A 14,195-nucleotide genomic window follows, 5' to 3' on the forward strand; every position below is an offset into this window, starting at 1 on the left:
AATTTAATACAAATGTTTCATTTTCAAAACATTTTGTCGAGAGTGCTTTATTTTTTCACAAATATTATCATTAATCTTTACTTACACTAGTCAACAAATCTTTAGATTTAGATTAAGATAGTGTGTTTTAGATTATTTTTATTTCGAGAAACATGAAAAAGGACTTTTTAAATTCAGATTCTATGGCCTACAGAGAGTAGTAACATTTATATCCTATCAATTAATCTTGATAGCTAAATAAATGTCCAAAAATATTTTTTTCGAGCAAAATATCTTTAATAAAATCAAATTTTTCCGAAGGGTTTGGACTGATTTAATACAGTGAGCTGCTCCATCTATGATGAAAACTTTCAAGCATTTGCCTTTGAAATCCGGACAAAAATGTTTTAACAATACTGATTGCAACATCTGTAATTTTTTGCTCTCGGGTCTTGTAACATCCTTCAAACAAATTAGTTTAAGTCAACCTAAATAAAGAACAAATACATATTGCATTCATGTTGGGGTTCTGTAGTTTTGTAAAATGTACGAAAAATATCATTATCTCAAGTTCTTTCTTTATCTTGGACAAAACTACTTGTATTTGAGACTCCATTGATTGGTTAATGACATAGCGGAACGGAACGAGTTTTCCAGTATTTAGTTCCATGAACTTTACAAAATTGGGATAACAAACGATATGCAGTGATATATTGAAGGGAAAAAACTTATTGGTGATATTATTCTTGAAATTATAATTTTAAGAATTTGCTCTAATTATATTCCTTGCATACATCTCTAAATTATTTTCAGGAATAGTACTTTTGGTATGTTGCACAGTGTTGAATTTTTTCATCAATTTAGTATAAAAATCACGTACACGCCCTTTTCAATAACTAAAAACATTGTCGTATTTACAAACATTTGTATCTCCATTTTGGCCAATCAAGGAAGCTAATTTCAAATTAATGGTGTACAATTAAATTCATTTTTTAGATATACAGTCAGAAGAAGGTAAGCAGAATGTTGTAAATAAAAGGAAGGTCATAGCATAGGACAAGAAAAAACAATCATCAGGTTGCCAACTTAAAAAACAAACCAAAAAACAACGGGGAGTAATATGTGTGATATACCGTTCATTCCAATTTAGCCAACATTTCTATCCATATATGAGATTAAACTTGGAGTGGTTATCAGATGCTGTCAATCCCAAAAGAGTTAAAAGGAACACTGAAGGAAACTCTTCCAAAATTATTATTTGAGAAATCTTAATCAGAAAATATAAAGTTGTTTATTATCCATAAAAGGATCCTTATTCAACAAATGATGTTACCAATTGAACTAATCATTATTAATGCAAGTCACTTTCCATTGCAGTAAAGTAAAAAAAAAGGTGTATTATACATATTTATATATATAACTACTTATGAAAGATTATTTGATTTAAAGAAGAGAATTATGATATGAACTTTACATTATTGCTTTATCTTATATCCCATACATCATATCTATATAATATATAACTTGGAAAAAGTTTAAGGGGGGAGGGACTTTGTTCTAAAAAAGGAAAAAAACATTGACAAACATTTTTTTTTTTTTTTTTTTTTTTGTGAGATCATTGTTGACTTCTTTAGTTAATATACAGCTTCTAGTTATTTATATGGATTTTCATGAGTTTAAAATGATTTTAAAATATGTTTATATTTTTAAAAGAATCATTCCAAAAAAAATACAATTCTAACGTGACAACTTGTGAACTGCATTAATTTGTTGTTTCTGTGGTTTTAGAGGAAGGTCTAAGGGTAGGTAGTTATCCTGTCGACGTAACCTTAACACTTGTAGTAATAATTCGAAAAACGAGGGCCGGTGCTACAGTGTGACGTCCCCTCCATCCATAAAAAAACGTCATGAAATAAAATATTTACTCTGTTTACCAAAAGAACCATAAAAAGGCTTGACCTTCACTGAAAAAGTTATTTAAAAAAATATTATTTAACATTTTTCTTTATAAAAAAAACAAAATTTGATCGATATTGGCATTTAATGAAGTCCCATTATTAAAATGAAAATTATTGTATTAAAAATAAGAAATCAGTTGGAAAAAAGGTGATGTCATTCGAAAAAATTAGGATATCAGTAGGTAAATTTGAAAAAAATTAACCTTCTTTTCCCTCTCAAAAAAAATTTTACCTCCGGTTTTTTTCTTTTTTTAGTATCAAAGAAATACATATTTTAAATTGATGAAATTTGACGGTTTTTAATATTTTAAAATTAAGTATGTCGAATTTTCAGTTATAAATTGAGAGTATTTTTATTCGGTTAACTTTTCTTCTGATGTTTATAAAAAAATGATTTTTTCCATACTATTTATTAATTGTTAAAAAAAATAGATTTATTTCCTTAAAACAAAATCTAATCTATTCTCTAGTAACTAAAGTTGCCAAAGGTTATGAGCCCATCAGAAGGTGAAATAATAAAAGTATCTTCCCCTTTTCCTTAAGTAATATTTTTCCCAAGAAAAAATTATAATTTATGAACCATAATCCAGTAAATTTATTAAAAATTTATTTATTTCTTACAGATGGCAACCCACAAGGGCTCCTAGCCCATGGGAAGGAATTCTACAAGCCACGAGCCCAGGTCCAGTGTGTCCACAAAAATTCCCAAATATACGAAATGAAACAGAAGCGCTTTTAAGAATGCCTAAGGCGCGTCTACGTTTTCTACAATTAGTAAAAAATAAATTACTAAGGCAAAGCGAGGATTGTTTATACTTGAATATCTTTGTTCCTAGTCAAGGTAAGAAAGAGATTGTTTATTTAGTTATATAATTTATTAAAATGAGCACTTTAAAAAGTTTAAATAATTTATGGCTATTATTTTTCTGATGCATATGTATAGAACTTTGAAAGTCTATTGAAGGCTTTGTTATAAGGTATTTTTCTAATAAGCTATCTATTAAAATTCTATTAAAAATATTATTGTTCTTTAAAAATGTCTTTGAGGGAATGAGGACTTTAGATAAAGAAAAAGGAACATAAATCACTTATGGGTCTTTATATATTAATATCGAAATGCATTTTTTGCTGGTAAAGTTGATTCAAATGATATACAGGCTGTAACAACGAAATCCGGTGCTTCATATTTCCTCCATATATGATGACTAAATTGTTCAATATTTTTTGTGGGGAAATATACAGATTAAGGTTTGACTTAGTAGCCAAAACACCGCTATGGAGTCAACAACAAAAGAAGATTTTAAGCCTATTGCATTCTCAGAAACAGAACGCAGGTACACTGTTAAGATTGATTTTTGGTGAAAAGGATCTGGATATTCGCAATGGTGATATCTCAAGGATGAGAAGGTTGGACTTGAGAACGATTGTGTTGAGGAAAGGCCTCATGGAGACCAAGGGCTCAGGATTGGCTACAATGTTTCGACTGATTTGTTTTACTATCCCGACCAGTATCTGATGGATTATTTTGTCTGGAACTACCTTTAGTGAACGGATAACAAAGATCATCACACCAAGAGATCCCTGATCGACTCCATTGTCCTAGAATGCAAGAATTTAAATTGAACTTTGATGAACTTTTTTATATTATAAAAAAGAAGTGCTGTAGTTGTTTTAGGTCTCTCCTAATCCAATTCATGTTAAATAGGCTTTGAGTTAATTTACATAATAATTCAAAAATTCACAAAAATGGAATTTTTTAAATATACCATACATAAAATTAAGACATGCAAAGAACATTGACTACTCAGACATATATGTATTTTAGAAAAAAAGGTACTTAATTTATTTATATTTTTTAAACATTATTATTTAATTCAAGATTAAATCTCTTTTGATACTTAATAACGTTATATCGTGTCATTGAGATGTATAAAAAATGTATTCTTCCTAAATTAAATTGACATACAGTACCATTAATTTATGTATGTATATTTGACAAGATCTATCTTATCAAGTAATTATTTGAATTAAAGTTGTATTTTGAATGGCATGTAGATATAAACCGCTTTAGACGAATATTTAGGGTGAGAATAACTTAAATTGAAATTAGTATAAATTAAAAAAAATAATATATCCTTGAGCAAAAAGCAAAATATTAATGATCTTATATACTATTTGTCCCTATTTTGAAAATAATAACATCTTGTAGCATGCAAATACCAATATAGTGTATTGTGATCTCTGTCACCAGATGTTACTGTAATTTAAAAAAGTGTTTTCAAAAAGGGAAATAAAGAAATTGATTTTTATTACATCAACTTTTTTAGGGAAAAACAGTCTCAAATGTTATCGTACCATTGATTTCCATAACTGAAACAAAATACTAATCTAAAATAAGAGCAAATATATGAGAGAAACCAGAGACCATTTATTTTTTAGGTTTTGAACTCAAACACGCCAAAATGTAATACAACATGTGTAAGCTAGTTTTTTAATCTTATAAAAGATTATACCAGATCGTAGTTTTGATTAAAAAATAAACTATTTGAAATAATAAGCTCCGCGTATACAAGAAAAATTGCAAAATTTGTTACAATTGACCTTTTTCTACTGACCGTAATAATATCAACAATTTTTTTCTCATTGAGTGAGTTTTGAATTTTGATAAACTTATATGAACTCTTACCAAAAGAATAAATAACTCGAAAGATTCAATTTACAAGAAAAACAGTAAAAACTGACTACATTATTATAAATAAATTACCTATACCCCCAATAAATCCAAATTATTCAATTTTTTTAAGAATGCAAATACAATTGTAATTTCAATTTTGTGCTTATAACTTTTTTGATGTTTTGGAAAAAGACTACATTGTATTTTTTGTTCCAACCTTTAAAAAACATAACTATGACTTGCAAAAATTAATTGAGCATTTATTGTGACAACTGAAATATGAGTTCAATTTGTCGCAGTAAATGAAATTTTTTGAGCCTTCTTTTAAATATATAAGGTCGGAAGTTATTTAAATTTTTTATGTTTAGTGCATTGAAAAAATGAGTTCAATTTTGTAAATTTCCAGAAATCTTAGAGGTATAACTATAGCATAAAACTAAAACTTTCCAATCCAGAAAAATAACGGAAGATGTCGTTGCCTGTTTTTTCGTAAAACTTTGTAAACATTTACATTTTTATGCGTAAATACCTACAATCAAAGAGCTAAAATAATGAGGGAAAAAGCATTATAAAAAGTTTTGACATTAGCTTTATATTCTTAAAAAAATTGGAATGCTAATTAGACCATACCCTATCTCTTTGAATATGCGTGCTGTCTTTATATGTGTATACCTATTCAAGACCTTAAAACTCCCTTCAATCCCAAGAGATTTGACAACAACAAAAAGACTCCCTTCTTTTTTAGGATATATTACAATAAAGAGGAAAACCCCTAAAACTTTTACCTTAATAACTGTAATATGAGTTTACATCCTTTTCAGTAACATTGAAAAGGAGAAATAACAATTATATGTTTTTGTAAAAAAAAAAATCAATTCTATGCATATTACTAAAAAGAACTTTAGAAAAGGAAGTTCCATCTCAATAAAGAAGATAATATAAAGCGATAAACCAAGTTGGAAAACGAAAAATACGTGATCAATGTTTGCCCAAGTATAATTGGGTACACGACAACTGTTTTATCATCTAGGGGCGTTGAGGATATCATGGGTATAACTCTATAACACACCCTATATAAATTTATACTTTTAAATGAATTGATAAGGTGAATTCTGAAAGGGGAAGAAAATTATATATAACGGAAGGAAAAACGTCATTTATTGTATCTCAAAAACGACATCTTGTCAAGTGCAGAGGACAAGGGGGGAGGGCGAAGCAAAGGTATCCCTTCAAGCAAGGAGGTGCATATCATCACTTTGTTTTATAGCTTTGATGTAACCTTCATTCCCTTACTTTTAGAAAAATAACGAAATTATCATTTGGAATCTAGAAAATACCAGATTAAGGGATAGATTTTAAGGACATATCAAAAGAGAATCGAAGAAAAAGAGGCTCCACGACGGTTGAAATGATAATAAAAATTGATTTTACTGTATGTTTCTCTACAACAATCCCATCGTTAACAAGGCAACGTGTCAGAAGATGAACATAGACAAATAAATAGTTTTAAACCTATCAAAATTCAAGGTGAAATTTTTTCCCCCAATTGATATGTTTGTAATCAATTGGTCTTGGAGTTTTTTTTTATATAGAACAAAAAATTTTTATACAATCAGTATTACTTTCTAATATCTTTTGTTTCTAATAAATGGAAGATTGTAAATATTACAAAAAGGACCTTGAAATGAAAAAGTGTACAATTATAAAACACTGACTGAACTGTATGTCTTAAATAGATTGGAGAAAGAATTTCCTATCCGACACATGAATCAAAACTCCCATATCCTGTCATATATGTCATATTACGTGTTGTAAATGATTAAAGCTGTCCAAAGAGTACATGAAATCCTACTTTATTTATAAACCTATTTTAACCAATCATGTATTATAATTGCATATAAGTCATATTCGTCATTTAAGTCATAACTGGCTTTAAAAACATTTTAAATTTTTGATAGTCTTTCAATTTTTTGTTATTTCTATATAGTCTAAGTTATATATAACATAAGTTTGATTTCGTAATTCGATTAAACAACACTTAATGAGTGATTAGTTCCACTCACATCTAGTAAATATAAGGTTTTTGTTTGAAAATATTTGGACTAATTTCTTCCAATATCTTAGAAATTTGGAAAAGTTCCACAAAAATCAATTAATTATTGATTGATAAGAACTGCCTTATAATGTTATAAGTTACGTAATTTAGAACATAAATTTGATGTATTAGTTTTTTTAAACAAAGATGAAGATCATATTAGTTATATAAAAATTTGTCAAAGTTATATATTGCGTAAAAAATATTATTTGATAAAAATTTCAACAGCAATCAAAATCCTATCAAATTAACTGTATTAGTTATATGCGACAATATTTTGTAGAATGATTATGTTTTGTTTGAAAAATTGTCAAGTTCTTCCTTCTATATCCCTATTTCATGATGAAGTTATGAATCATAAAACATAAATATATATCAGCACCGGTTTTTTGCAGACTTTTTTTATGGAGGGGAGGGCAAAATCCCTAAAAAAGTTTATGCACCCCCCTTTACCCCTCTAAAAAAATGTTCTCATATTTATAATTCTGCTTTTGGTGTTATCACACATGGAAACCAAAATGGTCGAACAGATCAGTCTGAAATTTAGCAAGTAGATGTACAAAATAACCATGATGATCCTATGTTATTTTTTGGGGGCTTTGAGGTCATCAAGAGGCTGTTTTTGACCAAAATAAAATCTCATTTCCCTTTTTTTCTTTCTTATTTATCTCTTTCTCTTCCCTTTCTCTTCTACCTCTGTATTTTTCTTCATCCTCCTACAACGCAGACAGCCTCTGTTGGTATATATATAACAACACCTTTTTATATAACGGTGTAGGTATTTTAACTCCCCCACAAATTTGTATACAAAGCAAATAATTGACTCAAATATGTCAAAAGAAAGCCTCTCATGTAATAGCAGCTATTATTGAGCTTACAGAAAGGTATCTTGCAGCAAATTATGCTTTATTTTTCTAATTTTTCATTTGTTTCATATGCATTGCAACAGAACATAATTACACTGATAAATAACAACACCATTTTGAGCGAAAAAATTATTTACATATTAATTAAAAAAAGTGAAAAAAGCGCTGTCGTTTTATTGTTGTTGATTGCTATGGGCGTATATTCGTGACTGAGACAAATAAGGGGTAGAGAGGGGGGTATTCAGAATGTTAACTCATAACATTGGGAATAGCTGTTATACATGTAATTGAATAACAAACGAAAATATTAGGTACAATAGACGAAAACATGGATTTTTGGCGAGGCAGAGCTACTATATTGTACATAGTTGGCTCGTCAACAAAAAATCAAGCTAGAATAATTTTTCTCGAAATTGAGTGTGGATTACATTTGTACTATTTGACGAGAATTCGTCAATTCCCTTCAACAAACCATTATAATTAACCCTATGGTTCCGTTGCAAATCGCACATATATGAACCGAATTGACAGTCCTAATATATTAATCGTAAATTGATATATTTTATTTGACCAATAAAGTTGAGTATAAGCTTGAGTATAATAAAGGACCTAATTTATGGTTAAAATTATTGAGTCTCTTAATTCATCTTAAAAATTTGAAAATATGAAATATATCTCAGTATGTATAATATGTGAATTAACAAAATATATTGGGACTTTCTCCTTTTCCTGATTTTTGTGCAAGATTGTTTTTAGTTAACTCATAAGATATGTAACACATTTCAATTATTCTTAAATTTTTCATTTTATCATCGAACTATAGTCCTAATACTCGTTGTATAAAGCCATCAATTAAACACATATAAATTATCGATATATCAATTTTCCTTCTTATTATGAAAAATCAATGGTTATCCGTGAGCAAGATGTATAATTGTGATCTTTTTTAGTAAATATGTCGTCTTTTAGTGTATAAAATACACTAAACATTGAACATGCACTTTTTTTTTTGACAACTACAGGCGATGTTTCCTTATTTTACAAATTGTAGTATAGTCATGAAATAAAATGAATAATTGTATTAAAACAATCACATAATAGGAATTATAGTATATTTTTTTATTAATTGTTATTCTGATGACATCAACTAAATATATTAACCAAAATAATATTAATAACTCTTTAACACATTCATTACACTATGGTTTAAATGTAACTCCCTTTTTAATTTGAAACTATTCTTCTCTAAAAAAATCTCTCTTAATTTGACGAACTAAAGTCGAAAGAGGGAAGATGAAAAAAGATTTTATGATCCACGTATAGGGTACTCCTTGATTTATGGTAGCCTTGATATATAGAATTTAGGTATCAGAGGAACATTACAGTTTTTCCTTACAGATTTTTTAAATTGATGACTTTTTTATAAGAAACATTTTTTTTTTATATAAGATGATTAAATGTCCTCTTTTGCCCAGACATGTCCTCTTTTTACATGTTATTCAATTTTTACAGATATTTTTTTATGAATTCATAAAATGTCAGGTTTTTTATAAGGCAAGAAGTAACTGGACTAACAATAGAAATAAAGTTCAAATTAAAGAACAACTTACAAAAAAATAGATAAAAGACAAATACCAGAGTAAAAACGGGTACCCACAAAAGTAAGAGTCCAAATACTTTTTGAAAATTTACACGTATGGTGCCCTTTTTTACGGGTAATATGCATGTATAATTTTATGGATGTTCTAGGGGAAGAGTCAATTATTGGGGATATTACCGGATTCATTCCTAATTGGATCTAGTTCAACTAGACGTTTTCTCATAATTGATGAGTATCCGTGTGGTAGAACACTTTCCTCATTCTAGAGTCCTTTATAAATTATGCAATATCTTGTGGAGCCGGAGATTATGCACCTAGGAGCCCGTTCATAATCCATTTCTCTAAAAGACAAAACTTTGTAATTTCAACTGCAAAATGTACCAAACGATCAACCATTCTGTTTTAGATACATGACTATTATTATAATAATAGAGATTCTCCCAAAATTTTCATTTGTGTCTTTTTATTTTTTTTCGTGGAGTCTAGTATTGTTTTTGTTATTGCTTTGTTCATAATCTATTAAATGAAAAAAAAAAACATAAGGGTGATTTTTTTTTCTCTTCTCATCATATGGGAATTTTTACTTCTGATCGAATTTTGATGAGATGAAACAAAAAGATACGGGGAAATCGATGAATCATTTTTACAATGTGTTTATTGAACCAAAATGTATTCGTATTGAATGAACAATGACAATACATAAATATAAGTCCCTTGATAATATGCTCTTTACATTCCACAACAGATTTAAAATATCTCTTTTCTTTTTCTTAAATAGGAGATTTTGTATTAGAACGAAAGCATACATTATGCCATTTTATGGATTGAATTTGATGCATATGAGGATGTTCAAGAAACATTATAAATGACAGAATTTCTTCATTTGATAGTATATTTTTCGTGGTTCTGCAGATTATAATACTCTGAGTACTTGGAAATAAATTGTCTATTGGTTGATTCCAAAATTATATACGCCGTAACATGGGTTTAAGTTATTTTTTTTTCCTAGACTGATCTACAGTCTGAATATGCAGTTTACCCCTTTATTACGCATTGCAAATGTGGGGGATGTGTAAATTGTGATTAACGCATGCACATAACTTATAAGCCAGGAAATAATGGATGTAGATGTAATTTTTTTTTTTTTTAAGTTGACTCCAATGATTATACGATTGTACAGCTGTAGTACTGTATCGTACAACTGTCTCCATTTCAAAACCAACTTAATTTTTATTAATTGGAATCACTTGTCCTTTAGGACTCTCTTATATACTGTATTAACCTATTTGACACAAAATGTTGTCTGTCCCGGACGGTTGGACTAATGGTAATGTAAAGTCCTTCTGTACACAATGGAAAAATGTTGAAAATTATCTTTTCAAAATAAAGAGGTTTCATGACCATAAATCCTGTATGTGAAAATAACTTTTAACTATCTTAAATAGTTCTCTCTATTGTACCTCTCAACCTTTTTTCCAAAAAGAAAAAGAATAAAGGCTCAAAATTTCTTTGTTAGCTGGTCAATTAAGTAGTTTTCATCTACTCTTGGCTATTATTCATATAATATATACCTATATGGGTAATTATGTCTTTAACGTGGCGTAACTTTCAGCTAATCATTAAATCTGTGACATCAAATGGCACACTCCTTAATTATAAATATGTGAATTCTTTTTTTTATCAAGTAATCAAATATATTTATTAAAATTACTCTTCATGATACGTATTAATAAAAGGTTCATGCAATGTATATTGTATCAACATTAAGCTTTTAGAAATGTTTGACTTATGACTAAAGTAACAAACAATCGTCAAATTGATTTTTTTTCATAACGATAATTTATTTCAACGATTTTGAAATACTATAAATATGTTACAGAATGCTATAGTAGGATAATTAAAACATTTAAAACACACACCAATATTTAAATTACATTCAAAACCTAAGCTTAATTGTATCTAAAAAGCTAATATAGTTTCCTAAAGTGTATTTATCACGCCCCCGTCAAGCTTGAAGCTGGATCCTTTATGGTGTAGATACAGAATTTAATTTTCAGGATCACTCATGATGATATGCATATTTTTTCATTAGAACCTATTCTGCTTAACGAGTCTCAGAAGTTTTAAAACTGGGCACTCCCACAGAAGGTGAGAAACTGTCTTTCTTTCTTAACTGCAGAAATAACAATTAGAGTTATCTGATAGGTATTCTGATACCTCCAGGGGGGTTCCTGTCTCCACTCAATACGTGAACCATTTCTGAGAATGTGTAAGTAGATGATTTGCGTAGCTCATACATGTCTGAAGTTCGAAAACTTATGCAATCTAATACCGACTTTACCACATCCAATGACGACTACAATCATAATCTTTGAATCGATTTGATACTGGTGTTTTTTGATCTGACTACGTATGAGATATCATTTCAACAAGGTAGATTTAAACTGTTTTTCTTCCGCAAGCAGATAAATTTATCGAGAAGATTTAAATGCAATTCCTACAGGTCTCCAAGAAATTCTACACAATTTCTCAGAACCAAAGGATTCTCTTCTGTAAATGTATCAACTAGAGGTGCATATACTCCACGAGATATTACTAATTCAAACGAAACATTCCATTTGCTTGAACTAAGTTTAAGTTCTTACAAAATGGACTTCATGCCTTGACGATATTTATCTTCATTTAGGGTGTTATCTATGACACAGTGGTTCTATAGGTCCTTTCTTTTTAACTATTTCAGCAACCCCTCGGCTAACATAGCTTTCCATATGTCTCTGAAATTAATCATTTTTTGACCTCTCCATCCCTTTGGAGACATTATTCCTTCATTGAGATGTTAGGTCTCATCTAGAGATCAACTAATCTGGTAAGAATTTTGTCCACCTACTGGAAAAAACTTTTATTGAATTTAGCTAGACGCATGTTATTGAGCAATTTTCAAATCATGAAGGAGTTCCCTTGATCAATTCAATCCCATCTATAAAATCAAAGCTTCTTTATGAAACTGGTACGATCAGATATTTTGTTGCATCTTATAATGTATTTTCCAATTAAAGCACCAAGTACCCTCATCCTGGTTTGGACTATTTCCTATATATATTTACAATTTATTGATTATTTGTGAACATGGTCTACTTCTCTTCAATAAAAAGTAGGCTTACTTTTGATCCAAAAGAAGATATAACTCTATTGAGTTCTATGAATTATGCCATTGTCACATAGTATTTCGATTGATTATAAGAGATGTATATTTTGCGTAGGCATGTACAGAAAGACCATCGCTAGGTTGGATTTTCGTCATTGACTTGCTATTATTCATTTGATTGAAAAGAGGATCCACTGCAATTATAAATAGCAATGCCGTTATCTCGTAGGCTTATTTAGCATAAGAGGATCACTAATTTTTTTTTTTATTATGAGTGGGCACTCTAGAGGCTAAAGTCCCAAACATAAAATAAAGTACTCATCAATCATCCAATCATATTTTTTTTCTCAAATTCTTAATATAATTATTAGGAAAGAACACATCATATGAATTGATATAAGTAGTGAGTAGTTACGTGTGAGTGTGCTCATAAAATGTCTGGGCAACGCCAAGTACTCCTGCTAGTAGTTTATAAATCGTGGGGTTTGTACAAAATTGACGTAATTGACAAACCCATATTTCCTTGTTTTATAGTTTTATCTGACTTTATAAGCAATAAATATTGTTATATATACAGTTTTATGACTTACCAGTTTTTTGGTTAATTATAGGCTCGCAATGTGACATAAGTGATAGTTTTGTCAATTTTATAGTAATTGCATGGCACCACTCAAAAAATAAAAAATGGTGCAAAATCGACGTAACTAAAGAACAGAAAAAAAATTACAACACAAAAACGTCATGAATGACTTTCCTCCAGAAATAATTAGCATTATGACTTTTTATGTCAGGGGCATTCTTTATTGTGACTTTAGTTACATATCATGACGTATGGAGAGAATAAATCTTAAAAACCTATTCAATATACATTCAGCAAACTTAGTACAATCATATCTCAGATGTCGAAACTGGTCCATTATGTCACTTTTGGACAAACCCAACGATCTGTAGATAACTTCAATGAAATAAATAATGTATTAGAAAAAATACACACTAATCATTCGTAAGCTGTGTGAAGAGATTCAATTCAATATTTTTCATTTCCGTTTTATTACATGGATACTAGTATATAGAAAATATATGTAGGGTAAGATTTGGAAAGGGGAAGAAACGAGAAATATGAAATCTTTTTCTTCATTCTGGTCTGCTATGTAAACTTGATTTGATCAAATGTACATTCTCTTTTTCCTATCTATGTATGTCTATGTCTAAAATGCCCCCCCCCCCTCTCTCCAAAACTGACAATCAAGGAATGAAAGGAAAAATGTGATATGAAAAAAAAACGTGTTTCTTTGTAATTTTGACTTTGATACTCATTTTATGAATATTTTAAATTGTACAAGTAACGAAATTCCATTGTTTTAATAGATAGATATACTAAAGAAACATTTCCCTTTTAAGGATCCAACTAAGAGCATACAATAAGGAAAAATACGTATTATATCGATTAAGATGTTTGATAAGCCGTACAAAAAACTTATGAATCATTTCCAATTGATGAACACATCTTTGTATTTGACTCTTAATATATTCGATACGAGTATAAAAACAGGTTTGATTTCAAAAAACTTAATTAATTGATAATTACTAATTTATTACCCAAAATTAATTATAAATAATGAATATTTTCTAGAAACATTTAACAACAAAAACAGTTATAATATTTTGACTATGATAATAATAAATTATATTTTGTTGATAACTCAAGTCGATTATGTTAAAATTCGTTTTAAAAAAGTTGTTTCTTGTCTCCACACCTTGAAACTTATTCTTGTACTTTTATTGATTTATACACAAATTCAAAAACGGTCTAATAACAGGTCGGCGGAAAAACTCGAAGGCTAACATAGTAAAACATTTTTTTTATTCTATTTATTT

At 28.9% G+C, this 14,195-nt stretch overlaps 1 protein-coding gene across 1 annotated transcript in view; it reads left to right on the top strand.

Annotated features, from left to right (window-relative positions):
* Positions 1 to 14,195, top strand: part of LOC121116571 (neuroligin-1) — a 437,035-nt gene that overhangs the window by 348,121 nt on the left and 74,719 nt on the right. Inside the window, exon 2 of the mRNA XM_071887683.1 lies at positions 2,561 to 2,778. Within this exon, the coding sequence (XP_071743784.1) occupies positions 2,561 to 2,778 (218 nt within the window). The remainder of the gene's footprint in view (positions 1 to 2,560; positions 2,779 to 14,195) is intronic.

The sequence above is a fragment of the Lepeophtheirus salmonis genome, chromosome 4 (genome assembly GCF_016086655.4).
Source record: "Lepeophtheirus salmonis chromosome 4, UVic_Lsal_1.4, whole genome shotgun sequence".
NCBI classification, from domain to species: Eukaryota; Metazoa; Arthropoda; class Copepoda; order Siphonostomatoida; family Caligidae; genus Lepeophtheirus; species Lepeophtheirus salmonis.